Here is a 24727-nt window from a genome sequence, read left to right as displayed (position 1 = left end):
GACCTCTACCAAAAAAAGTGTAAAATAATAAGGTGAGATAAGATTATCTTTCTGTTACATTGATTTTTATTCTTTATTTGTAGTTTTCCCACTCAGTTAATGTAACTAACACCGCAGAAGCAGCTGAGCTACTTGGTCCTAAAATAACCTCAACAAGATGGAGCAGCAAGGCTAAATTTGTCAAGCCTCTGGGTCAACTCTTGTGTTTCTGTAACCTCAATAACGCTGGCATCCAAACGCCATCACTATGCTAGAAACTCCAAGATGAAATAGTTACAAGATCAGTTCTTTAGATTTGTATTATCATTATTGTATTCCTGGCATACTACGGTGCAGCCTGTCTGAGCTAAATGAATTAGGCTACTGTCTCCAGGTGAAGAATAATCATCTGTCATCCGAAGTAAAAATATCTCACTAAATGCTCACTTTTAAACATTCTAGGTCAAATTTGTCTAAATACTTAAATATATAAGCCACTGATCAGTATGACGTTGTTTCAGCAATTCCCTTTTTTTTTATGAATTTAGCATTTGATGCATATTGAACTTCTTTGACATGTTTTTTACTCTGTCCTTGCATTATGTAAATATCATCTTTGCATATTTTGAGCGATCAGGGAAAAATTGCTGTTTTGCACTCATTGGTAGTAATATCTCCTCAACAAGCACAAATACAGCTCAAATCATTTGAACATTGTGAAAAAGTTACTTTTTTCAATCATTTCAGGAAGCGAAACTTATACGGATTTTTTGTAGTTTTGATGCTACGGTATACAGATACTAAAGAACCAAATTCCAGTGTCTCGGAAAATGTGAATATTAAATAAGAGCAATAAAAAAAGATATTTTTCACAGATATGTCAAGTTTCTGAAAAGTATGTTAATTTCAGTACTTCGTTGGGTCTACTTTTGCATGAAATACTGCAAGCCTTCAGGTCATCTTCATTACTAGGTCTGGTGTCTCTCGTCTTCCTCTTGACAACACTCCATAAACTCTCAGTGGCGTTGAGCTCAGATGAGTTTACAGGTCATTGGCCAATCAAGCGCAGTAACAGCGTGATGACTGAACTACCTTTGACTGTGTGATCCCGGAAAAAGAAATCAACATCGCCATTAAGTTTATCAGTGGAAGCATAAAACCTCCTGGTAGGCTGTGCGTCTCTACACTTCATCCAGACTCTGGGACATTGATTTCCACATGCAATTCAAACTTTTCTTTGATCTAAAAAGAAGACTTTTGACCCCTATGCAACAGTTCAGCTCTATTTCTCCTTTGCCCAAGTATGATACTTTTGACATTTATTCTGGTTCAGGAGTGGCTTGATATCAGAAATGCAACATTTGTAGGCCATGTGTAGGATTCTTCTGAGTATAATAGCTCCTTATGTACTGGCTTCAGACTCAGTCCACTCCTTGTGAAGTCCACTCTAAATTTTATTTTGACTGTCGATTAAAATAAATAAGTTTCGCTTTCTGAAATGAGTGACAAAAAGTTTGAAACCTTGTTGTTAAAGACAGACATCTTACTAGTGACACATTAGTTAACAGATTTAGCATTTGACATAACCAGTTGCAATGGACAGCTAAATATCTAAAAATTAGTTTCCTAATATTGTGCTAAATTGGTTCAAATTCCAAAGCGCAAGTCTGGATTTAGTTTGTGTTAATGGCAATTTTCAATCTAAGTTAGCAACAATTACATGCGGATTTCCTCAAGGCACCTCTCTAAGACTAATTTTATTCAATATCTGCATGATCCTATTAGCCCAAATTACAGAGTAATATAATACAGGCAGTCACTTATGCTGATGACGCAGCTCAAAACATTTGTTTCATCACACCACGATTAATGATTAACTGTTCATAAAATCAGTGAGCACTTGGGACAGAAATTCATCCAGCTCAAAGCAGCAAATAGGTCCTTAAATAATGAAAGGTGAGAGATCACCATTCAGACTCAATGCCTAGAAGAGTAAAGGCATGACAAAATCTAGGTTATAGACCCTGGCTTATATTTTCACAACCACATAAGACGACTTCTAATTCAAGCTGATACAACTTTAAAAATATTACAAGAAATGTGTTACTTGACTCAGAATGAGACACAGCAGAATTTGTGCAGGCCTTGTAGTAGGTTCTATTTTTGATTATGTCCTTAAGGGCATAAAAAACTAGGCAGTTGCAGTTCATCCCAAATCCTGCTGCTAGAGTCTTAACACAAAGAGACAAACACATTCTACAATAGCATTGGGTCTCTGTTTTGAAAAAGAGTGATTATCACTTTATTCTATCTAGTAAACTTTTACCTAAACTTTTAATGGTAAGGTTTGTCCATTTAATTTTCTTTGTCATAATGCATTTCTTAGCCACAGTAACAAACTTCAAATTGTTTTGTTAACAAATCAAGAAGTATGTGTCAGTTTGCCTTGCGAATGAAAAAATAGTTGTACATGCATGACTATGACCAAATGAGTATATTTAACTCATCTGCCAGGATTATTAAGTATAAATATATAAGTTAACAGTTGAGTAATATGTATGTTTTAAATCCTATAATGCAAAAGTGACACAATTTCACCATAATAAAAACAAAACCAGAAATTAAATTATTTATTGATATAAACACATAGATGTTACATGTAGTTCTAATATGAAGAACAGTAAATTCATCTGAGTAAGACTGGGAAGTTGTTTAAGTAGTCCAATGTCTGAAGAGGTCATAAGATAATAGTTATTAATGAGAGTATTCTTGTGAAAAACAAATTGTGGACATGGATGTGGACTTAATATTTTTGTTCTAGGCATGAAGCGATGACAAAAATTGTTCATCTTAGTAGATGTTACTCGGTAAGACGTCAGAGGCTAAAACCCGTTGGCTAAGGAATCACCAGCCATAGATAGAAGTTCTTCCAGGAATCCAACCGATCCTGTGATGACAGAGAGATAACCTGAACTTTAACATTTGCTTTAATTGTTATGGTTACCTGCTTTAGAAACACTAAAAGTGACACACACCTTATACTGCAAAGACCTTACCCTCTACTCCTAATTTTAGGATTGCAACAGAACAACAGCAAAAAAACAGCTGTTTAGTGATCTGAGAATATTTCCTGCAATTTAGAAGTATATGCAGAACATTTATACACAACATCAGTGCCTTAAAACACTTTATATTAACATAAGCCACCAAATTGTCCTTGTACCGGTATGAAGAAAATATCTTACATGTTAAATTACTGTATGTTCTGAAATACATTCTTGTCACTGCTGCTGAGTCTTGGAAATGTGATTAAGTCACCTGACTGAGTGCAGCGGGAGACATTACAGATTTAATTTATGGGTGCTGCCGCTTAGACCCTGTCAGTGGGAGAGGCCAACTATTCCAAGTTTAGTGACCTCCATGTATGGACACCCTTCTCCATTTAAGTCATAGAGGAAGCTGGAGCTCCCTCAGCCCTTATATATGTGTCACTTGAACTAGATGGAGTTTTACAGTTTTATTTGCATGGCATGTGGGTGATAAAGATCCAGGTACAACTGCCACAGACCTATTTTGAACTCACTTCCATACATAGTGAGTATAAAAATTAAGCAAAAACAGAATTCAGATCATTTTGTCACCTGTGTTAATGAAGATGTTCATCTATTTCTTGTCCGCGTCTGGATTTACTGCCTCTGTTAAACAGAAAGTTCAAGTTATTTACAGTTGAAACTTAAAACACTGGCGCAAACACAAAGCACATGTTTAATGAATAAACTCAAAGCGACGGTAAAACCTCAAATTCTGGTCTTACGTTTGACATCCAGCTTGCAGCTGATGATTGCTTCTCCATGATCATTCTTGGCTCTGCAGGAGTAAACACCACCATCAAAGTTCCCAGCTTTCCTGATCTCCAGAGAACAGATGCCCTGGACGCAGATCTGCCTGAACTTGGGGTCATCTCCGATAATCATCTGGTTCTTCATCCATTCAATCTTGGGCTTTTGGAAAACAAATTAGCACAATGTCACATCACAAAACCGGCAAAACAATTAGTGTGCTTTTCCAAGACTTGAGCCAAATGGCAAGACAAAACATACTTTGATTGAAGAAGACACACAGTACACTCTTGGTATGGGACTTTTAATGACAATGATATGGTGAGAACCTCCCAGGGCTCCACACAGAATGTTAAACATCCAACCAAGCTTCCCCATCCCCCTGCTTCTCTTCTTCCCATGCCTCAAAAAAGAATTCTGTTGACATTTCGCCCTGTTGGTGACCCAGCTGATTATTAGCCAAAAGAGAGGGTGAGAGGTTCAGGTGGCAAGCTAATGAAGGCAGGTGAATATCTTCCACATTGTCAAGTCAAAGCCTGTGTACTGCAAGCAATGCTAGAGCAATGAAGGGAATGCTGACAAACAGCCAAAGTAAGTATCTGATAACAAAATAATATGCCTTGAGATCTTCTAAGACACCTTTAAACAGTCAATCCCATCTGCTCTCATTTGACAGTGTCAATAAAAGTGTCATAATTTCATATCACAGGTAAACAACAGACAACAGATGAGGCATTACTCTGATATCTGTGATAGTGGAAAAATCATTAAACAAATGATTTGCCCTATTGATTCTGTGTGCCTGTTGCTAGTGGTGTAGAGTCAACAAATTTTCTTTCGGTCAAAAAAAAAAAAACAGAAAAGTTTTTAAATGAGCGCTACAACATAAAGTACATAATCTCGAATGGATTTCAGCTCTAAACCTTTTGGGGTCTATGGTCACGGCAGTATCAACAGGTTACAAAATGTCTAAAGCACGATAGAAAACGTCACTTCAAAGAACAGATTTCAATCTTTCTCGGTTCTTCTGAAGATAACTCCCCTCTTCCCCCCCAAAAATCTTCATATCCTATTTGCATTATTTTTGAACTTATGAACTGCAGGATGTACCATGAAGAATTACAAGGGTACCTTGGGGAATCCCCTGACGGAGCATAGCAGCTTGGTGCTGTAGCCGACAGTGGTGGCTTTGTCGCTCAGAGATGTGGTGAACTTTGGTGCTTCAGAGAAGTCATGTTCCTTATATTCAGGAGGCTTGTAGTCGATACCTGAAGAATCAAGAACAGTCTAGAGTTTACTTTGTGTTGATGTTGCCTACCTCAAAAAATCTGCTTAGTATCTGAGTTAGGGAGTAATACAAGAAAAAAAAATGATGCTTGAATAACACCAACAGAATGATTTATTTAATAGCATTTCTCAATTGTCTCCAAACAATTAATTCTTTTCAAGACAAAATTTGTTCCCCATTTTGATGGACTGCACCTTTATACATTTGAAATTACTTACATAAAAGTCCATAAATTTGTGAAATTGGCTCATTAACACAATATACTTAATAAGAACCAAAAAACCATTAATTAAGGGATAATATATTAACATTCAAGTCACTAAAAAGCTAGTGAAAAGATAGATGCTTTGTATCCTAGAAGACAAAAAAAAAACATTTTATCTCACTATCATACAAACTCTTCCAACAGTTTGTGAATTTATGACCCAAGGTTAAGATTTTGAGACTGATTAACAATTTGTTCACTGGTTAAAAAAATCTAAAAGACGATAGGCAAAAATAGCAGACTACAGCCAGAGTACCCTAAGGATTTCATTTTGTTTGGAAGTCTGAGCATAGAAGAGGATGTTAATACCACAACAATGGGAGGACAGAGCTGACTTTGCAGCCAATGTCTGGGCGACCCAGATTGGTATCTTGTGCTTTTGTGAAAGCTAATGGAAAAATAAATCATAACTCCAACACATTGTGACACTGAAGTGGGCTTTGTCCTCCTCCAACATTATTTTAATTTATAGTAGGGTGGAGCATTTTCACCTTTTTTTATGCAAAGTATGCAAAATACTGCTTTAGGTGACATTTGTCAAAACTCCTGTACATTTATATTTTATTTTTGGGAAAATAAAGGACCTAAGGACTTAAGGGAGGTCCTAAGGTGACTTTAAGAAAGTATTTAGAATAAAAAATATAGCTAATAATAGTAAATGAAAAAGATAAAATGAAGTAGAGGGTTGAAATAAGTTATTTTCTTAAATAATCTGAAACTGACACAAAACCCTAATTTCCAAACAGTTGTGTCTCTTCACAAGTAGTAAAACAAATTTACTACTAGTTTGCGTTAGAGTACCCTAGAGTTTCCTGGTAAACTGTTAGTCTGTGGTTTACTGATAATTATTGGAAAACTTGTTACAGTTTGAAAGAAAGAATTCAGTACAGATTATCAGTGCTTGAAAACTTACTGAACAAAGATTTTAAAATAACGGTGAAAAGGACATACTGCTAATGTTTATCAATAACTGGTTTCTGTGCTGCACCCATTTCTGTTTCTGTGCTCCCTCTTACTGTATTTCATCATTTTACTGCCATTGTTCAGAAATAATTTATTTATTCAATATTTTGGTAATAAAAACTATAACTTGAACAAGAATCTCATTTGATGTAGCAAAGACTTTTAAACTGAGCAAAGTGAGAGCAGTTTGTGCATTCAACACGTTCTTACCAATTGGCTCCCATTATTTATTAATGGAAGTAGCTAATATCAGCAGACAAACTGTTACCTGTCTTCAGGATCTTGGCCTCTTCCTTTGTGACAGCAGCCGACTCGCTCATTCCACACTTGTTCTCAGAAAATACTCTGAACTTGTAAGTGTTGCCCATGATGAGGTCAGAGATGGTGGCATTCAGTCTGTGGTAATGCTCCAACACAGTGAAATAATCCTGGAAAACAAAGCAAAACAAAAAAAAAATGACAGCAAACAGTGCCTTGTCAACCTCCAAACAAATACTGAAGGAACCAAGCTTCCAATACTGCCAATACTGTTCACGTGTTTAAGGCATATTAGCATGAATGTCGGTGTTCTCAGAGGTTTTGAGGGTTTGTCATGGCATGATAAAGTTATGGAGAAGTTTAAATCAGGGTTAGGTTATTAAATAATATTGAAAGCTTTGAAAAGCTCATGGAGAAACTGAAAAATAAAAAAGAGTTTACACAACTGCAAGTAAAATTCTGAACTGACACAATGAGCCAGAAGAACATTAATCAGAGAAGTAGCTAAGAGAACCACGGAGGAGCTGCAGAGATCCACTGCTAAGGTGGAAGAATTAGAAAGCTGTTACTCGTGCAATCCACAAAGTTATTGAAACAAAGCAATGAGAAGTATGCAGTTTGCCACAAGTCGTAGGGAACAACACATACAGAAGAAAGTTGTTTACTACAAAGGGGTGTAGTAAATAACTGACACAACCCTGAATACAACTTCCACACAATGAAACATGGTGATTGGACAGTTGCTTAGTGGCGATGCTTTTTGTTGCAGAGACAGGAAATCTAGTCAGAACTGATGGAAAGGTGTAAGGAGCTAACAGCTTTGCAATCCTGAAATGGAATATGCCAGTGAAAAAAATCCACAGAAATATCCCAAAACATGTGCACCTGTACTTAAAACAAAAGTTGTGGTTCTCAGAGGAACCCTGAATGCAAATGTTTTTGGATTTTTATTTGTAAATGATTTAAAACTTTTTGTAGACTATTGACACAACTCATTAATGTTGAGAACTTACTCCAGTCTTTTTGTCAGCCTTCTGGACTGTATATCCTGTGATCTCAGTGTTTCCATTGTCTTTGGGTGCAGTCCATTCCAGAGCAACATTGAAGCCCCAGGTGTCAACAATCTTCACAGAGGCAGGAGGCCCTGGCAGCTCTGTGGGCCATGATTAACAAAAATCAATAACAGATTGTACCATTTTAATTCTCACCTCTGTGTGTGCTCATTTTACTCACCAACAATCTGAAGGGTCAGTGAGGCCTTGTCTTCAAAGCCCTCCACTTTCACACATATCTCATACACTCCGGAGTCATCTCTCTCGGCTGCACGGATGAACAGGATGCTGTCTCTTTCGGTGCTGCGGACGTTCACTCTCTTTTTGTCCAGTGCCGTGCCGTTCTTTGTCCAGCTCACCTCAGGTTTGGGTTTACCCTGAGAAAAAAAAATATATTGAGCTTTGATTCTTTTTATTATGTTTATATTGTGTTGTGTTGCATGTAGATATTGTGTGCTTACTGTGAAAGGGATGGTCAGGTTGATCTTTTCCCCAACATGAGCGACGAATCTCTGCCTAAGGAAACGAGGCAAACGGACCTTTGGACGATCTAAGGAAATAGAAGTGACAAATAAGTCAATAAATTATGTAAGAAAAAAAAAACTTCATACAGAATTTAGTTTTGTCTTGGTTTTTAAAGAACAGGTTAATTCCAAGGTTAAAATACTGCTTTCCCTTATATCAGGGGTTGGACCAGAGAAAAGCAGAACATGAAACCAACTGGATTTTGTACAAATGACAACAATGACAATTTAAGCTGTGCATAGTATTCTTTTGATGTAACTGAAGTTATATCCATGGATGTGGTACAAATTGGTGTGCAGTTAATAGACAAATATATTTTGTGGATGGATTTGCTTTTACTTTACAGTATGGCTAAAACCACTAAAGATATTTACATCAACTTTACAATTACTTCTTCTTGTCCTCATTAAACATGAAATAAGGCAAAATGTTCTCTGCTCTAGTTTAGTTAGAACTACCAAAACATTTTATATTGTCTGCATGCCAGAATAAACAGAGAGGATCTTCATAAAGAAAATGTGATTGCAATATCCAAATCTATACGATGAAATATATTTTACATGAGGTAGATAAATTACATTTTTAAACACTTAGGTCTGCCATCATAACCATCTCACAATCATTTGTAATAATTTATTGAGATAATAGTTTGCATAGTCAAATTCTTTTTCAATGATCAGGAAAGATTAATGGCACAGCTTCAAAATCATAGTAATGTGACCTTGACTTGTGCCTGGATGAGTGAGAGTGGGTCATGACTTGTTGCATAAACAGCTTTAAACTTCATGTTTGTTTTAATCAATTCAGTTCATTTCTACATATTCAAGTTTTTTTTTTTGAAAGCATAAAACGTTAACACTGGAAACAGACTGTTATGACAAAATTAACTTCCAGTAGAAGTAAACTAACACATTTTGCATCAATTGTATGGTTGATTTATTCATTCATTCCTTATTTGGTCGTGCACAAAAATAAAAATGTCCAATTCAAACAAAGAAGTATGAATACTGGACAAGAGTTCTGAATTGCCATCTTCAAATTTGATAAATGTTCTCTTGTTTTTCTTGTATGTGTTCAATGTTTTTCACCAATAGAAAAAATAAAATCTTCTTTAACAGGTTAGACAACAGACTCAAACATGATAAAATTACATTCTTTATGAATTGTAAAAGTTTACCTCCTTCCTTTGCCCTCTGTATAAAGTCCTATCTCATTAAAAGTTGAAGGTATCTGATAATCTCTTTGATATATATATAATGACTATCATGGGTAGTTAGTAATTATGACTTCTGATGTGATACAGAAGTCATACTGTTGGGGACTTGGAAGTATCTCGCTGGAGCTCACCACCTGCTGAGTGCAGCATAACTACATTTGTCAGGACTCTAAATAAAGAAGGGATACTATAGCACTCACTATGTCAGCTCTACCCTTGAGATCAAATTTGCAGATGATATGAAACTACTAGCTACAGCTCAACAGCAGCCAATTTATAGACATACAATCAATTGAATAGAGTAAAATTTGGTAAAAAAAGTTTTAAAAAATTATATTTTTATATTAAATATATAGCTGTAAAGTTAAAATAAACTTATCAGTTAGGGCTTTTTGACATAGTAAAGATAGTGATCAGGCTTAATGAGCCTTTCCCTGTAAAGTCTGTAGCATGTTGCAAAATAAACAGTAAATTGCAAGAGCTGCTATGAGATTTGGGTGCCATCTGAGAAGTCAGAGTCATCACCCTGTTTCTGGGAGACAGGCCCTGCTGGAATTCACCACCCCCACTTCTCTTCACAGCCCCCACCTGCTTTAGGTCCAATCACTTGACACCATCAATCTTGCAGAAATTAGCCTGACCCTTTCCTCAGCATGAATCCTGGCAGAGATCTTTATGCACTACAGACTCTCAGTAAAAACTATTTGCTACCAGCAGGTATATCGCAGCTATTTTCCAAATACGTGTAGCAATTCTGCCAGAAACCATTAACAAATTTGTTGCTAATTGTGGACCATCTGGTTTGGTGAACACTGTCTGCTGCCAGCTGAGTCCGGATCATGTTGCCATTCCTCCCACTTTGCCTCTTCTTCTTTAAGCATAAAAACAATCAGAGAGATAACGAAAGCTACACAGCTCATTTTTTCAAATCCTCAGAATCCAACCGTCATCTTACCTGAAACTGCCACAGATTAACACTGTTAGGTGTAGAGGATCCTGAAAACTGTCAGTTTAATCTCACAATCCAGCAGGTTAGAACAGTATTTCAGCTAATCATGGAAGGGAGTCATCGGGACACGGTTTTATCGCATTAATGCTGCAGGTATGTGCCAACAGGAGAGGGAAGTCGAGAATAAAACATTGCTGAGCTTTTTCTGCACTTTACAACTCCATCCATCCATCCATTCATCCATCCATCAGCTGGTCCCCACTTCCAGTGGTCATTAGGTTAAATTGGAGCCAACCCATTACAAGGCAACAGAGATACTGGCAGGACTTTGCAACCCATCCTACTAAATTAATAAATGTGAAATATTTGGGCCAAACCCAAATTTAATGTGTTCCAAAATGGTTGCACCTGCGAAAAAGCCTTAACACATTACACATTTTGTGTTTTGTCTTCTGTAATAATGGCTTCTTTACATCTTTGTATCATGTATTTGTCCACTGGTTTGCCTTGTTGTCCTTACTCCTGCGCTGACATGTTTTACTGATGCAGCTTCAACTTTGTTAAATAAGGTTAGCATGTAAATAAAATTTGGACAAAAATTTTTGTCCAAATTTTTTGCTTTTAGTCCTCTGCCCCCAAAAAACAAAGAAAAAGCTTTTCTTACCTGCAACTTCCTTCACCAGTACGGGCTCTGGGAGGGTGACAGGGGGGCTGCGGCCTCCTTCATTCACAGCCACCACACGGATCTTCAGGCGGTCACCGGTGGTCTGGTTCTTGATGACGTAGCGACTGGACTTCTGCAGATCCTGGTTGACTGCTTTCCAGTCCTCAGCTGGATGGAAAATTGACATATAATGAAGTTTATTGAATGTTCTATGAATGCAGGAGCTATTTCATAGAAATTACATTAAGATATGGTTCTCTTTCTGGACCCCCCAACAAAAAACACATTTGCTCTAATTGGATTTTTTTTCTAACCATTAAAATGTTTTCCAGACAAGCAGACAAACTGATTTAAAGTAATACAGTTTTGTTTAGATTTTTTTTCATTTGTTGGCATTATTAAGATAACAATGCTCACAATGAATGCTTTCATACAAACATTTTTGTTTGCTTGTTGCTTTTCTACTGCTTTAACATCACTTTTCCAGAGAAGTACGCGTTGATTGACATTGTTGCCCCTCATGAATGTCTGAACTAGAAATAAAACTATGTTTACTTTGCAAGAAAATAACACCCAGCAGCTATGGACAATGTCTACAGTTGACAAAACACATTTTGCATGAACTGCTAGAGATGCAAAGTCAAAAGGAGTCCAAAGTTTAACTAATCATTGTTGTTATGTTTTCTTCAGGTACTGACATTTACAATGTGTTTAATTGAAAAAAATTACAATTAAAAAAAGCAACTCTTTTATTTGTTTGATTATAGCATTCTGTACATTGTAATCTTAGTCTAGACTATTTGGTCTACAATTCTGTTTTTTTTAATTGAAATTTTTTTTTCTCTTAACTTTCTGCCCAGCAGTGAATGTTTTTGCCCCTTCACTACAAAGGCAGAAGGTTAGCATAGCTTTTTGGGAGAGTTTAGGTAAAAAATGCCTAGTACAGACGGCATACTGCAAACTTTTGTAATTGAAATAATGGTACATAGTACATAAAAATTGTGTATTTAACAACTAATCACTTTGTGTGTGTTTGCTAAATGAAGCCTTCACTCAGCCACTGCTGAGATTAGCCTACTACTGTAAGTCTAAAAGCAGGACGTCCAGCAGGACCACACCAACGCTGAAATGCCTCTTCCCTTCTAGGGAGAAGTTAGGTAGCTCATGATATAACTGAGAGGCTGACACTTCAGGGACAGCTGCAACTGATCCGGCTGACCCACATTAAAACACCAATTTCACTTTTTCCTCAATGGATCTAAAATACTATTAGAGATTGTGTTGAAAACTGAGACCTTAATATACTTGCACATGCCAAAACCAAAATCAGCTGTCTGTTTTCACAGAGGTCAGCCTTTTAGTGCACACGGTTCAAGGCAGAGAGGGACTTACTTCCATCCTTGCAAACTTCAATGACATATCCGTCCAGACCAGAGTCCCCAATGGTCTCAGGCTGGCTCCAAATGATGGTCACTGAATTGTCATTTTTGTCTTCAACAAACAGATCCACAGGGGCGCTTGTGGGCTCTAGGAATAGTCATTGAAACATTGGTTAATTAGCTAAAGATGATTTTGCTCTTATTGATCTTTTTCTTTTGGAGCAGAGTTTCACCTTTGGGTGGAGGAGGTGGAGTGGGTGGCTTAGGCTCTGGTGCAGGTGCCTCAGCAGGAGCTTCTCCTGATGGTGAAAAGAGAAATGTTTTATTGTTTGCAACAATAATTAGCAGTTTTAATTTACAGCAAGTTTTGTGTACATTTGACCTCATATTTTAAATAAAAATCTGAGAGTATATAAACACTTTTCCAGGGTGGTTTACCGTCAGCAGGAGCATCTGACTCTGCAGCTGGAGCAGCGCTCTCTGTGGCTGAAGCAGAAGCAGCTATTATTAAATGTTATATATTATTAATTAGTGCTTTAAGCAGATGGGACATGTTTTGACAAATGACTATGCGTGTCTTGCAACTGTCAGCTTGAGAAATTACAATAAAGAAGCCAAATAGTGAGCTGAGCTTTAGCGAGAATAAGATGACGGCTTATAATCTTCCTATTTCGGTTTTTGAATTTTAACATAAGCAGCATTAGCGGGTGTTTCCTCTGCAGCAGGTACAGCTGGTGAAGTTAGTAAAAGACACTACAATTAAGAGAAGCTAGCTTTCCTGTAATAGGAGGTTGGTTTAAGATTAGATGCTCCACTTGCTTGCTGTTATACTTTTAGCAGGGACCACAGTTGCTGCAGAAGCAGCTGATGATTCCTCAGTAACAGGTGCAGCAGATGACTAATATGTGGAACCAAAAGTACCTAATAAGCATATGCAGAACAGTATATAGTAATATTTCACTGTGTATTCTATTATTTTATGGGGGTGTGTTGCAGCACATCATGAATTTATCTTAACTCTAAACCTTAACTCTGAAAGTTAGTGAATGAATTCAACACTGTTCTAGTCAAGATGATTGGTTAGGGTTAAGGTTGACCAATCAGTCTTATTTGATAAACCATCATTTCTGCCACGTTTTGGCACTTTTGGAACTCTATAGGACAGTAAAGCGCTGGCGGATATAGCTAACTGGCTTGGCCATCCACATGGCGAATTTGCCATAACAACCAGAAACAAGTGATAGGCTGTAACAAGTAAATATAGATTTCAAATCGCTTATAATGCAGTAAAGCATTAGCAATCAAAGAAAACAAACCAATAAAATGTTGCAGCAGAAGCGGCAACTCAGCTCTATTAGTTAAAGCAGTAAAGCGTGAGTAGATTTTAGAGTGATTCGATTAAATATATCTAAATAATGTCTTCTTTTTTTTTTTTACAAAAAGAAGCAACAAACTACGTTTTAATGAGTCCTTCACCTGAATGCTTATTAAATAATGTGCAATTAACAGCTAATTTCCATAAATGCGTGGAAGCCAGTGAAAGAAGGCACTTTAGATGTAATTATTGCGATGCTCTCTGGTTGATTTTAAAAGCCTGGGAATTCTCAATAGAAAGTATAGGCACCCTCACACGTGCGTAAAGGTAACGGAGATCTTACCAAGACGGGCACACACATATTACGATTAATTTAACTTCTTATAAATATATCCAAGGATCCTCCACGGAGAAAAAAAACTAATTTAAACTATTGTTTGCCCTGAATAAGTCAGCGTGGTGCCACGCCGCTGCCGACATTACCCTCGGCAGGGGCCTCTCCCTCAGCTGCAGCGGCGGGGGCTTCCTCGACGGGAGCAGGCTCCGGGGCGGGTTCGGGAGCCGGCTCTGGGGCTTTTTCCTCCTCTTTTTTCTCTGGTTCTTTCTTGGCCGCCTTCTTGATCGGGGCAGGCTTGGACGGCATGTTGGAGGTCGCAGCGAATTCCCAACTCAGTTAAGTCCTTCAGACTGTATCCAATGCCATCATTTCTCTGGGGGATACCAGGCTTATATACCGCTCTGCACGATGAGTCGCCGCCCCTTTAATGAGCTGCATGTAATAGATACTAAACATGATGGATGACTAAGAACGTCATGTCAAAGAGAGAATCAGCATCTTTAAATCTTTCTTGACAACATCTTTTGCAATTAGTCTGCCTGATAAAGTTTACATTCATTACTAGTTGCTGTATTTTATCAAAACAGATTTCTCTTCTAAATGAGATTTTACATCTCAGAGACAACCTATATACATAAATTTTATCTGCAAATAAAATCAGATCTATCCAAGTACTTTACCTATAATGTTTTTGGAGTCAAAATGCACACATTAGGACAAGAAATAAATATGACATGTATTTTATTAAATGCCAACAAACAGTGATGAGTGGATGAAAGCCTTCAGGAGCACCATTTATCCATCTATTGGACCCAGCTCTGATCAAATATATTTTTCTATAGTATGCTTTCTTTTTCCACCTCAACAATTGTTGCTGCATCCAGAATGTTGACCAACTGTATTTACAGTCTTTACATCGATGTCCTGTACAAAGTAGATAAATCAAGTTTTACAAAGGATTATTTAAAAAAAGAAATATCAAATATTTGAGTATTTTAAAAAAGAAAATGTCTAATGATTTTTTTTCTAAAGTATATGGTAAGGTGAACTTTTTTGTCTCATCACACGGCAAGTTTACATGCATTTACAACACCTATCAACCCTTAACATATGCACATCCGTGACATTACAAACAGCATAGCTTTTTTTAAATCTTAGTTTAGTCCACAACAAGCTTTGCAAAAATATGACTATTCAGCAACCTGTATTGGCCTAAGAAATCAGATTTAGAACTGATTTAGGCTCAGTTTGATCTTAAATTGTCTTTGACAATTCATAGCTTAAGTTACATTTCTTCTTCTTCTTGTCATTCACAAACATAAAATGTATCAAACAGCTTACAATTCTTACCTATCTTTTGAACCCCGTCTTTAAATTCCAACTACTTTAAGGCTATGTCTGACTGGCTGAAACAAACTTTTATCACTTGTTTTCTTGTGATGCATTTTGATCCAAATCAGGAACTTAGGAAAGACTAGATGAGAGCACAAAGCAACTAACTGCATGTGAAGTTAAGACCTCTGCCAATTGCCAACACCAGTAGAAGTTGCTGCATAGTCCTGATACACCAGTAAGCAAACACAAATCACAGTTTATACAGAGCAACAGGCACAACAACCAGAAAATGAGATGAAAAGCTGGACCTGATGGCTTTAGTCAACCTGCAGAAACGGGTTGGAGTGTGGCCACTGGCCATTTGATACCTGGAATATTTACAGCAATGAAGCTAACTGGTATTGTTTTCTCTTCAATCAAATAATTTGTACCAGCCAAAGCAGCAGAAACACAATCTAAATGGTTACACTTCCTTATCCTGCTGTCATTAAAATTGTCCAACATTCAATCAGCTAAAATAATGGTCAGTTTGGGATGATGGATATTGCACAACCATATATCCTACATTTCATGTACTTCATAAGGACCTCTTTACACAATTCTACATCGAGCACCTAATAAAGTTTATGTCTGTGTCTATATAACACTATTTTGCTGTGTCGCGTACCCAGATTATTCTCAGAAGAATGCTGTACGACATTGAAGAGGGTACACATGACACATTGTCTCAAGTTACTTCAGAACGTCTTCAACACTATTTAACATGTAAAGTCATATTTCCATTTAACATTTTGCTAACCTACTCTGCAATACAATCCTAAAACATTTTGGGGCCTTTTTTTTTTTAAAGCATCATACAAATCTAACCGATACTAATGTGCATGACTGGTGAGAGACTGTTCAGTTTGTAAAGTGTAACAACTGTGGTGGATGAATTCACCATGTGCAGCTTTAGAGTCGCTCTGCTCAGCCATTGTTAAACGTGTTTTGAAGTACTTTGATAAGGCTTCTTTGAAGAGCACCTACTACATGATATTATTGTACACTTAAGTGTTTCATAAACATTCATAGCTGAACTTAAACTAAGTTGACAGTCAATATGCAAAGTTAAAGTAAAATATTTGGTTCAGTATATTAGATTTTTTGCACCAACTAATGCAGATAAATAAACGGCAACACAGCCTGATTGTACACATTATATACACAATGTCATGGGGAACATTTGAAACAAATGTGCTCTTTTGAAGATAAATTACAATCTAAATTGGATACAGTGAGCATTCACTTATTTGTTTTGATCAAACAGTGTTTCTTATCTTATGTTATCCCTGTGTAGTAAGTATCTCATACCTGATATTTATGGCAACCTTAGTGGCACTGCTTGTCTTCTATGAAATAAAACTCTGTTAAGTGCTTCATAAAAGTGGAGCAATTAAATCACATCTATATTTAAGCTCAGTTTTATATAAAAGAGTATGACAGCAATGTATTCCTATGAAATAATAAAAAAAAAGTTTAATCATTTTCATTATAAAATTATAATGATGAACTGAAACTACAATATATAGGAACTTGGGGAAATAAAGAATTCCTGACTGAACAGTGGTAATAATATTGATGAAAGCACCAGTAAACTCTGCTTAGGTTGAGGTGACATGAACATCTCTGCTGTTAAGGCATTGTTTACCTGCTGGAGTTGTAAAGTTCAAGATTGCATATGTATTAAGAATTGGCCTTCAAAGGCTTTCTGTATACAGTAGATATGTACCAAAGACTTTTGCGTTTAACAGTAGTGTCTGTCATGCTGTCATACTCTTTTCCAAAACAAGGTCAATGCTATTAAGGTAAGAGTCATCTGATGAGAACTCACTATCCCAGGATGCACTTAAGGAGAAAACAGGATGGACGGTGCATGTTCTTTGTAGGAATCCCCTGATTTGGTGCAAACACCAATGGATTTCAGCGTAAACAGTTAGCACCAATCTAATAGTACTTAGGGCAAATGTGGTGGTAAATTGTTTTACATAGTCTTGTTACAGAATATAGCTTTCTATTTATTAGAGCTTCAGTGTTCATATATGCATGTGTTTTAATAATCTGAGTCTAAATTGAAAAGTTTCATCAACTCTCTATGGTAATGATAGTTAAACTCTCTTCAAAATCATTTCCCAAAGTCCATTTCTTCCAGATCATACACTGCTCCGACACAGTGAAACACATAAAATAAAGTAAAATCTTTACTGGTGGGTCATTAAGTCTGAGTTATCTGTTCAGAGCTTAGGCAGATCTTCTTTATCTGGAGATTCAATGTAGTTAGCAGCCTCTTGAAGTTTCAGAAGCATTGCCATCTGCAAAAAAGGAAATAATTCAGAAACAAGAATGCATATCAAAAAAGTGACACAAAGTTCATAGCATGTCACATTCTTTCCTACCAGAGGATCAGATTCCATAGAGCTGGACGGAGTTTCTTTGTGAGGCCTCTCCTCACTCGACTGACATGGGCTACTAGAGCTGATGCTGGGAGGAGGTAGATGGAATAGCTTCGCCTGGTCCTGCTGGGCGGACGGCCATGGCAAGGTGCCCCTCACCCACTCCACCGGGTCCTCCCATACTGCCTTCTGGCCATGAACCTGAAGAGGTGCAAACACCCAGAAATGCAATGTAAGGCATGAAGTCATCACTGAAAGACAAACTGTACTGAAATAAAAGAGGTCAAAGACTTTAAAAATAGCAGATAATTTGTAGGATCTGGTGTTTTTTTCTGTGCAGCCTAATGAACATCACTATATGTCATTGTTCAGCAGTTTCTCTGCATCTTTGTCTAGTATACTGCTGTTCTCTGCAGTGCTGTAGTTTCATAAAGAGGAGCACTGGACAGCACAATAAAAAGCATAACACTGAATTGAGGAAATACTCGGCTTGGGGATAGTTATCTGTCCTGGCTGACAGAAGGAAATTTTGCTCCAAGACAACCCACACATACACACCAGATTTCAACTTTTATCTATAAAAACGACAGGTCTCTCTCTCTTCAAAATGTTCTTGAAGAACTTTTAGGTTGAACTATGTCAGTGATAATCACAAGCTTCAAAATGAAGTTATTTAATGTTTTTTTTGCTGTTATGTTCAAAAAAAGGTTTTGTCTCGATGTCTGTCAATATACATAGTTAATGTAGAAATTCACTGTATGATAAATTCATGATTATCTTTAAATCAAAATACTGATTTGCGTGGCAACCCAATCCGTGAATCTGTCCTTTTACTCATTGGTGGGGATCTTGGCGTCCAGACAGCACTTTTACTGCACTTTCACTGCAGAAAGATGCAAGCTTTCTGCATCTACCGGGATGGACCTTAGAAAACCCATTAAGAAAGTTTGTCCAACTGGGTCAGCGGACTGGCAACACATTCAGAACTGCCATTAATAACCGTTTTTGTTTCCAGTACACACTTTGCAACACGTCCATTAGCAACTTTCTTTAAGAATATCACTGCTTTATGACATAATCTGTAGATATTTGGATTATCTAGACCAGCGTTTCCCAATTCCGGTCCTCAGGCCTCCCTGCTCTGCATGTTTTAGATGTGCCTCTATTCCAGAGCAGCTGATTCAAATGATTGCATGACCATCAAGTGCTGCAGAAACCTGTTGATCACCCATATATTCAATCCAGGTGTGTAGCAGAAGGGAAACACCTAAAACAGGGAGGCCTGAGGACCGGAATTGGGAAACGCTGATCTAGACAAATGGTAAACGGATGTACCATTTGTTTTTTTCTGATATTTACAAGCTCACTAAATTAGCAAGTGGGCTTCATTTGCTTTTTCAGTGTAACGCATGTTTATTTTTGCCTGCTTTACTTCTTATCAGTGGAAAATAGATAGTATGTGTTAGTTGGATTACTAACAAATCCATTGAGTTCAGCATCTACTAGCTCTTTCTTTTTTACATTATTTCCATTTTAATTAATGTGTTGTCAAAAAGCTAACCCTGGGGAAATTACAGAAATCTATTATTCTACTTTAAATATGTGATAATGATCACCCAGTGCCAAGGTCAGTAATTACTACTTCAGCCTCATTTTAATAGATTGAAATATTGGTGGGCTTATAGCCTTAAAATAATTTAATTTAGCATACTCTTCCTTCATATGCCTGCTGTGCTGGTGCTCTGATCCCAGCAGTGCTAAATATCCTACTTCAGAAAATTCCTCATGTGTGAAGATATCTTACCTTGACACCATCTTTTGCTCCTTCTTGCAGGTATGGAATAATAGAGTGGTTCCACAGATCAATGAACCAAGACCGAAATTCATCAACTGAAACTGGGCAAGACAGGAAAAAGCAAGGGCCTGAAGAGAAGTCAAAAAAGAAGAGAAGACATATAAATCACACACATAATTGCCGAAGAAAAAGTTATAATAGGGGTTTTCTTTTTTGTGTTTTCCATACCAATGAGAAAGTCTGATGTGCTGTGCTTCTCAAGGAAGGTGTGCAAATGATACCACAGTTTAGGAACCCAGTCTAAAACCCTGATGAGGTCTTCGTTATTTAAGCTCCTTTCATCTTCTGACTCCATCAACTTCCGGTGCAAATACCGTGTGAGGAAGCCATTAGCTGGTTCCACGTTGTTGGAAAAGGTCACCATTCTGAAACAACAACAAAAAATGTGCACAAATATTTCACACAATGAAAACTAGTAAGATAATTTTGCACAAATAGAAAAGCAAGAAATTACATGAATGCAAGTAAAAGTAGAGACCAAGATGTTATAATGTCAGACTTGATATATGTGGTCTACAACATTATGAAAAGGATATTCTTTATCTTTATCAAGCTTTCATCTAAAACCAACCTGAAGCTTAGATGCAGGCTGTGGTTTGCCGTCATCTTCACTGGCTGATTGCTGGTTCCAATAATGTAGGGACTAAATGCACAGACAAAGTTACAGATGTAAAACCATTTCAACATAATCTCTGAATATGATTTCAGTATCACAAATTTATCACAAATTTTTACCATTTGTGATATTTGCAGGTTAGAGCACCATTAACAAGTTCACTGATGGAAACCGGATCATGAATGTCATCTAAAATAACCACCAATGGGATTTCTGATGAACTGGTTTCCCGATCTATTTGATTGGCCAAGTTGGAAAGATAAAGCTGTAGATCCTGGGTAAAAACAATGGTGAAAATGACACCTTGTCAGACCAAATAACCTTAATAACATATTGATCATAATAAAACATCAGTCTCTGTTACCTTGCATGACTGCCGGTGCATGTTGAAAGTGATCACAATCCCGTCTGTGATTTCACGAGCACTGCGGTCCACCAGGTACTCGGCCAACCGGGAAGCTAGGTAAGACTTTCCCGTCCCACTCGGTCCAGACAGGATGAGACGGCGATGTTTGAGTAGAAGACTGATGTAATGTTGCATCATGGGTTTAGGTATGAGAGTTTCAAACACAAGGCTGTCCACACACTTCTCCTTTAAACCTGCATTTTAATGAGAGGAAGCGAGAATGACCTGATAAAGAACTGCTGCGATAAACAATTCAGCTGATTACTGCCTATTAACTGTGTGAAAAACATAAAAGAGGGATGATAAAGTGTAGCTTTAAACTTCGGCTGAAATTTTTAACACATGGAATATGTATTTCAACAGGTTGTTCTTTGGCAGAGTGATGTTTTGAAGATAGATTTTTATCACCTCGCATGTCCTTCATAAGCCTCACTAAGCTCAAGCACTTCACTCTGAAAATAACTTTGGTTCAAGTGTGGGAAGTCTGTATGCCCAACCCCCAGGCTGCAGGGGAGGGATCCGCTTTACACTTCTTTGGGGCCCATGTGTCTGAGGCTGGTTGACCAAGAGGATCTGACAGCACTAAGATCATGTTGCTCAAAGGTCTGCCTGCACTGCTGCTAACAGTACAGCTCACCTACCAAACCTGCAAACATGGAGAAGGAAGGACTACAAACCCATGTTTTTTTGGTGGGGCAAATCTAAAAGAGAATTTGCATTTTGAGTTTAAACACTGCATAATAATTCCAATTCAAATTCAGAGCTGTTGAAAAATAATTAATGGTTTTTATGTTGGAAATCATGAGTTGATCAACTCTGCAGACCTTTTAGTGCCACAGTGATGCTGCTGGGGCCTCGTGACATGCAACGAGACGGTTGTGTCTCAGGAGCTTCGCCTCCCAGCACTCGTTTAATGTGGCCCATGCTGTAACTGTAGACTGAGTCTGTAGAAAGACCCAGGCTGGAGGTGGGGTCCACTTTGGCTATATAGACCTGGAATCAAATCCATAAAAAACACACCAAAAAGATATTTCAGTTTAAATAAAAAAGCACTTCTTTACAGATAGGTTTCAACACTTGTTACAATTAGGTTGACTGTTACTGACAAAAATTTGATTTATCCCAGGACTAGTCGTCCTACGAACTCAACTATGTTTGGACATCCTTGTCCAGACAAATGCCTTTTTTTAAATAGCGAAAACCTAAAATGCAATTTCTGAACACAGTATCTCACTTTGAAAGCCTGGCTGACAGCAGAATCCAACATGACCCAGTCCATCCTGCCATTCACCCTGACAGTACCAATGAAAAAATCCTGCGGTTTAGCCTCCTGTTGAGTCAAAGTGCAAGTATTAGGTGTCACAGAATATATAATTATTCATAAAAAATGACTTAAAGTGAAAGAACAACGTGCTCACATCTTTAAAAACCCGTAAATCCGCCACACAAACAACCACTTTGACACGGTGGTCATCTCTCTGTGAGGAAAGGCTGAGCGAATCAGCAGAGTGGACATCTGCTAAGGAGTAAAAATAACAGAAAAAAAGCAGAACTCAAACTCAACAGTTAAGAAAAATCAGAAAACATTTTTTAAATTAAAAATAGTTAACAAATTGGTGAATTACTGTTGCTCTTCACAATGTTTGTGTTTTAATAAGGACCTTCAACTTTGAAAGAAAATCATTTTCCATAAACTTTAAACTTATATTAGCTGCACTTAGATTCTAGGATATAGAATTTTTTCAGAGGTATTTTTTTTAAGTTGTCCAGTCTATCACTATTCCTTACATGCTAGGCCTAGTTATCCATCACCCTGTTCTATTTTTACTCTTCCTGTCAGAGACTGGACTGTACCTGAGCTGCTCCCCTCACTCAGCCCTCTGCTGTAGCTTTTGGGCATGTGCATGGCAACTGACTGACGGGGGGATGAACTCCCCAGAGCTGTGAGACCCGAGGACTGGGACACAGAGCTGGAGGGTCCAGGAGACGGACAGGGAGACAGACTACCTGTCTTCAGCTTATCGTTCTCAGTCTTCAGGTTCTCCACTGTCATCTGCAAAAACAAAATCGCAACCATTTCAGGACAGGTATTTTAAAAAATGTGCTGTGAATACTTGCAAAGATACTCTGAAGCTTTCTGGTTGTAGTGAATACTTAAATATTTACGTATTCAGCATAAAAAATTCATAAATATACAAGCACATACCTGCATGTTGGTCATGGCCTCCTGCAGCTGCTCCAGCTGATGTGCAGAGCTTAAAGCCTCCAGGCGGATGTCTGTCAGCTTCCGCTCCTTCTCCCACAGCTCTGAGCGCAGCTCTGTTACAACTTTATCATCCTCCACATCATCTCCTTCACAGAGTCTGAAAAACAAAAGATTACATCACTAAAGATACTAGAAAAACCAAGCAGATTGAAAATACCAAAAAAAAAACCCATCAAGAACTAATAGTTTATGGAGGCTTACCCTGCCAATGAGGAAGAGGCAGAGGATTTTATTAGAGGGCTATCTCCAGGAATGTTGACCTTTGGGGAAGAAGGTGCAGAAGACTCTGGAGTAGCGATCTCTTCGATGTCAGCATATGGCCCCGACTTTGAGCCTTTCTTACTGAAAGCTTTGTTGAAGGAGCTACGCAGCTGGTTAGAGAAGGTAGGAACTCAGATCAGCATGTGCAATGGTTTTTAAAACACTGAAAACAACCAAAAATGTGAAATCTGGTAGTATTACATGAAAAATGGCTCCCAGGTTAACTTTTGAAAGCAATTCAATGAAAACTCTCTTTTACATGTGTGAGTTCTGAGAAAATGATGGGTAAATTGAAATGAATGATTCACAGCTGATGTACTGTAGATGTTGATAATGTCTGCTATAAAATTGGTGTCTATGAAAAATGTATGTCTAAAATCCTTCAAAAAAAGTTGAAGAACATGCAGACTGATATGTCAGATTATGCAATGAGATGATATTATGAGGAGCTTAATGAGTAAATAAAATGCAAACACAAGTGTACAAACATTTCCTAAGTATGACTCATTAAAAACATGCAGGTATAGATTTTGTTTAAGGTTTCACCATCACTCACCTCAAAAACCTAAAATAAAAAAGGGGGCATGAAGGAGAGAATAGAGTCATACTTAATACCATGTGGATAAAAAAAGGAGGAGAATTAAAAGCATGCATGATAATGCAGGATCATTGTCTGGTTTCTATAGTCACCTTCGAAATGCTTTTGTGCTTGATTGTTTTCTTGTTCTGGTTTCTAAGATGTATATTTTTTTAAGAGTCGGTCAGCTTTTTTCAAATTTGTTCACATTTACCAGGTTTTGCCTTTCAATCCAACCTAGTTTTATGGTTCTCTGCTTTTGTTGGCAGATTCCGTCATTATTATTTTTGTAGAAGTATCTGTTCTTTCAAGTATAACTTTTCCTGCAGGCTTTGCTTATTTAATATAATTTGTTATTTCTGTTTCTCCCTCATTGTGTCTTGTTAGCATAATTATCATAGAATTCTCTTCCTGAAACTCTTTTATGCAAAGTCTGGGCCAATCATGTCTGCTGGATTGTTTTACAACCTAGAAAAGTTATACTTCAATTCAAAACATTTTTATGCTTTCACCTTTATTTCAGACTGGTTTTCTTGGAATGACTATAATTGCAAGTATTTCACTGGACATATGGTAGAAATAATGCAGAATTGATAAAAAAAAAACAAAAACAACAACATAATCATTTGAATTTTATTTTATATTGCTGATACACTTGGCTATGAATCATTCAAGACACCTTTTTTTGAAAAAAACACTTCATCTCATCACCTGAATAAAATAGTCTTTTATGCAAAAGTTAAAAAAAGAAACATATAATTTATGTAACCTCAGGCTTCTTGAAATCTTATAGCTTAATACTGATTTACGTTTGTGCTGTTATTTCCTCACCCAGCTCTTCTTTTTCTTCTTCTTGGCCTCCTGCTCCTTGAGACTTCCCATGCTCGAATGGCTTGTAGTGCTTGTGAGACTAGAGATGCTCTCTGATGAATTCTGTCGATTTATCAGCAGCT

General features: G+C 37.4%; 2 protein-coding genes across 15 annotated transcripts in view; both read right to left on the bottom strand.

Moving 5' to 3' along the window:
- Positions 1–2593: 2593 nt before the first annotated feature.
- Positions 2594–14409, bottom strand: LOC102222362 (myosin-binding protein H-like). 2 transcript variants are annotated; one of them, XM_023325019.1, is made up of 13 exons: positions 14176–14409; positions 12816–12863; positions 12611–12676; positions 12391–12525; positions 10999–11166; positions 8106–8194; positions 7826–8021; positions 7606–7745; positions 6603–6762; positions 4950–5086; positions 3794–3980; positions 3621–3674; positions 2594–2926 (listed from the first exon to the last, which is right to left on the bottom strand). In XM_023325019.1, the coding sequence occupies exons 1-12, from the start codon at positions 14333–14335 to the stop codon at positions 3643–3645; spliced, it is 1518 nt and encodes a 505-aa protein (XP_023180787.1). In that variant the 5' UTR covers positions 14336–14409; the 3' UTR covers positions 2594–2926; positions 3621–3642. The 2 variants fall into 2 exon arrangements, with proteins under 2 accessions (XP_023180787.1, XP_023180789.1); XM_023325021.1 differs by lacking the exon at positions 12816–12863.
- A 342-nt stretch (positions 14410–14751) lies between these two features.
- LOC102222612 (neuron navigator 1-like) overlaps positions 14752–24727 on the bottom strand; it is a 63052-nt gene continuing 53076 nt past the window's right edge. For 7 of the 13 annotated variants that reach the window (XM_023324805.1, XM_023324808.1, XM_023324804.1 and 4 more), the window contains 15 exons: positions 24606–24727; positions 23754–23762; positions 23138–23307; positions 22877–23033; positions 22525–22723; positions 22089–22189; positions 21905–22000; positions 21495–21663; positions 20629–20864; positions 20384–20538; positions 20220–20291; positions 19817–20013; positions 19598–19716; positions 17797–17994; positions 14752–17712 (listed from right to left, as the gene is read on the bottom strand). In XM_023324805.1, the coding sequence (XP_023180573.1) occupies positions 17635–17712; positions 17797–17994; positions 19598–19716; positions 19817–20013; positions 20220–20291; positions 20384–20538; positions 20629–20864; positions 21495–21663; positions 21905–22000; positions 22089–22189; positions 22525–22723; positions 22877–23033; positions 23138–23307; positions 23754–23762; positions 24606–24727 (2078 nt within the window). In that variant the 3' untranslated portion in view covers positions 14752–17634. The remainder of the gene's footprint in view (positions 17713–17796; positions 17995–19597; positions 19717–19816; positions 20014–20219; positions 20292–20383; positions 20539–20628; positions 20865–21494; positions 21664–21904; positions 22001–22088; positions 22190–22524; positions 22724–22876; positions 23034–23137; positions 23308–23753; positions 23763–24605) is intronic. The other 6 variants (XM_023324811.1, XM_023324809.1, XM_023324807.1 and 3 more) reach the window with 4 other exon arrangements.

Source organism: Xiphophorus maculatus, chromosome 20 (genome assembly GCF_002775205.1).
Source record: "Xiphophorus maculatus strain JP 163 A chromosome 20, X_maculatus-5.0-male, whole genome shotgun sequence".
Lineage (NCBI taxonomy): Eukaryota > Metazoa > Chordata > Actinopteri > Cyprinodontiformes > Poeciliidae > Xiphophorus > Xiphophorus maculatus.
The sequence above is the reverse complement of the archived record's forward strand: the minus strand, read 5'-3'. Positions and strand labels throughout refer to the sequence as shown.

What these genes read in the sequence shown, in the direction of transcription:
- LOC102222362 (XM_023325019.1), bottom strand. Translation starts at nt 14,335, where the DNA reads ATGCCGTCCAAGCCTGCCCCGATCAAGAAGGCGGCCAAGAAAGAACCA. An exon ending in GTCAGATGCTCCTGCTGACG is followed by an intron (nt 12,677 to 12,815) that starts GTAAACCACCCT and finishes TTTCACCATCAG; the next exon opens with GAGAAGCTCCTGCTGAGGCA. An exon ending in GGCCAAGATCCTGAAGACAG is followed by an intron (nt 5,087 to 6,602) that starts GTAACAGTTTGT and finishes TTGATTCTTCAG; the next exon opens with GTATCGACTACAAGCCTCCT.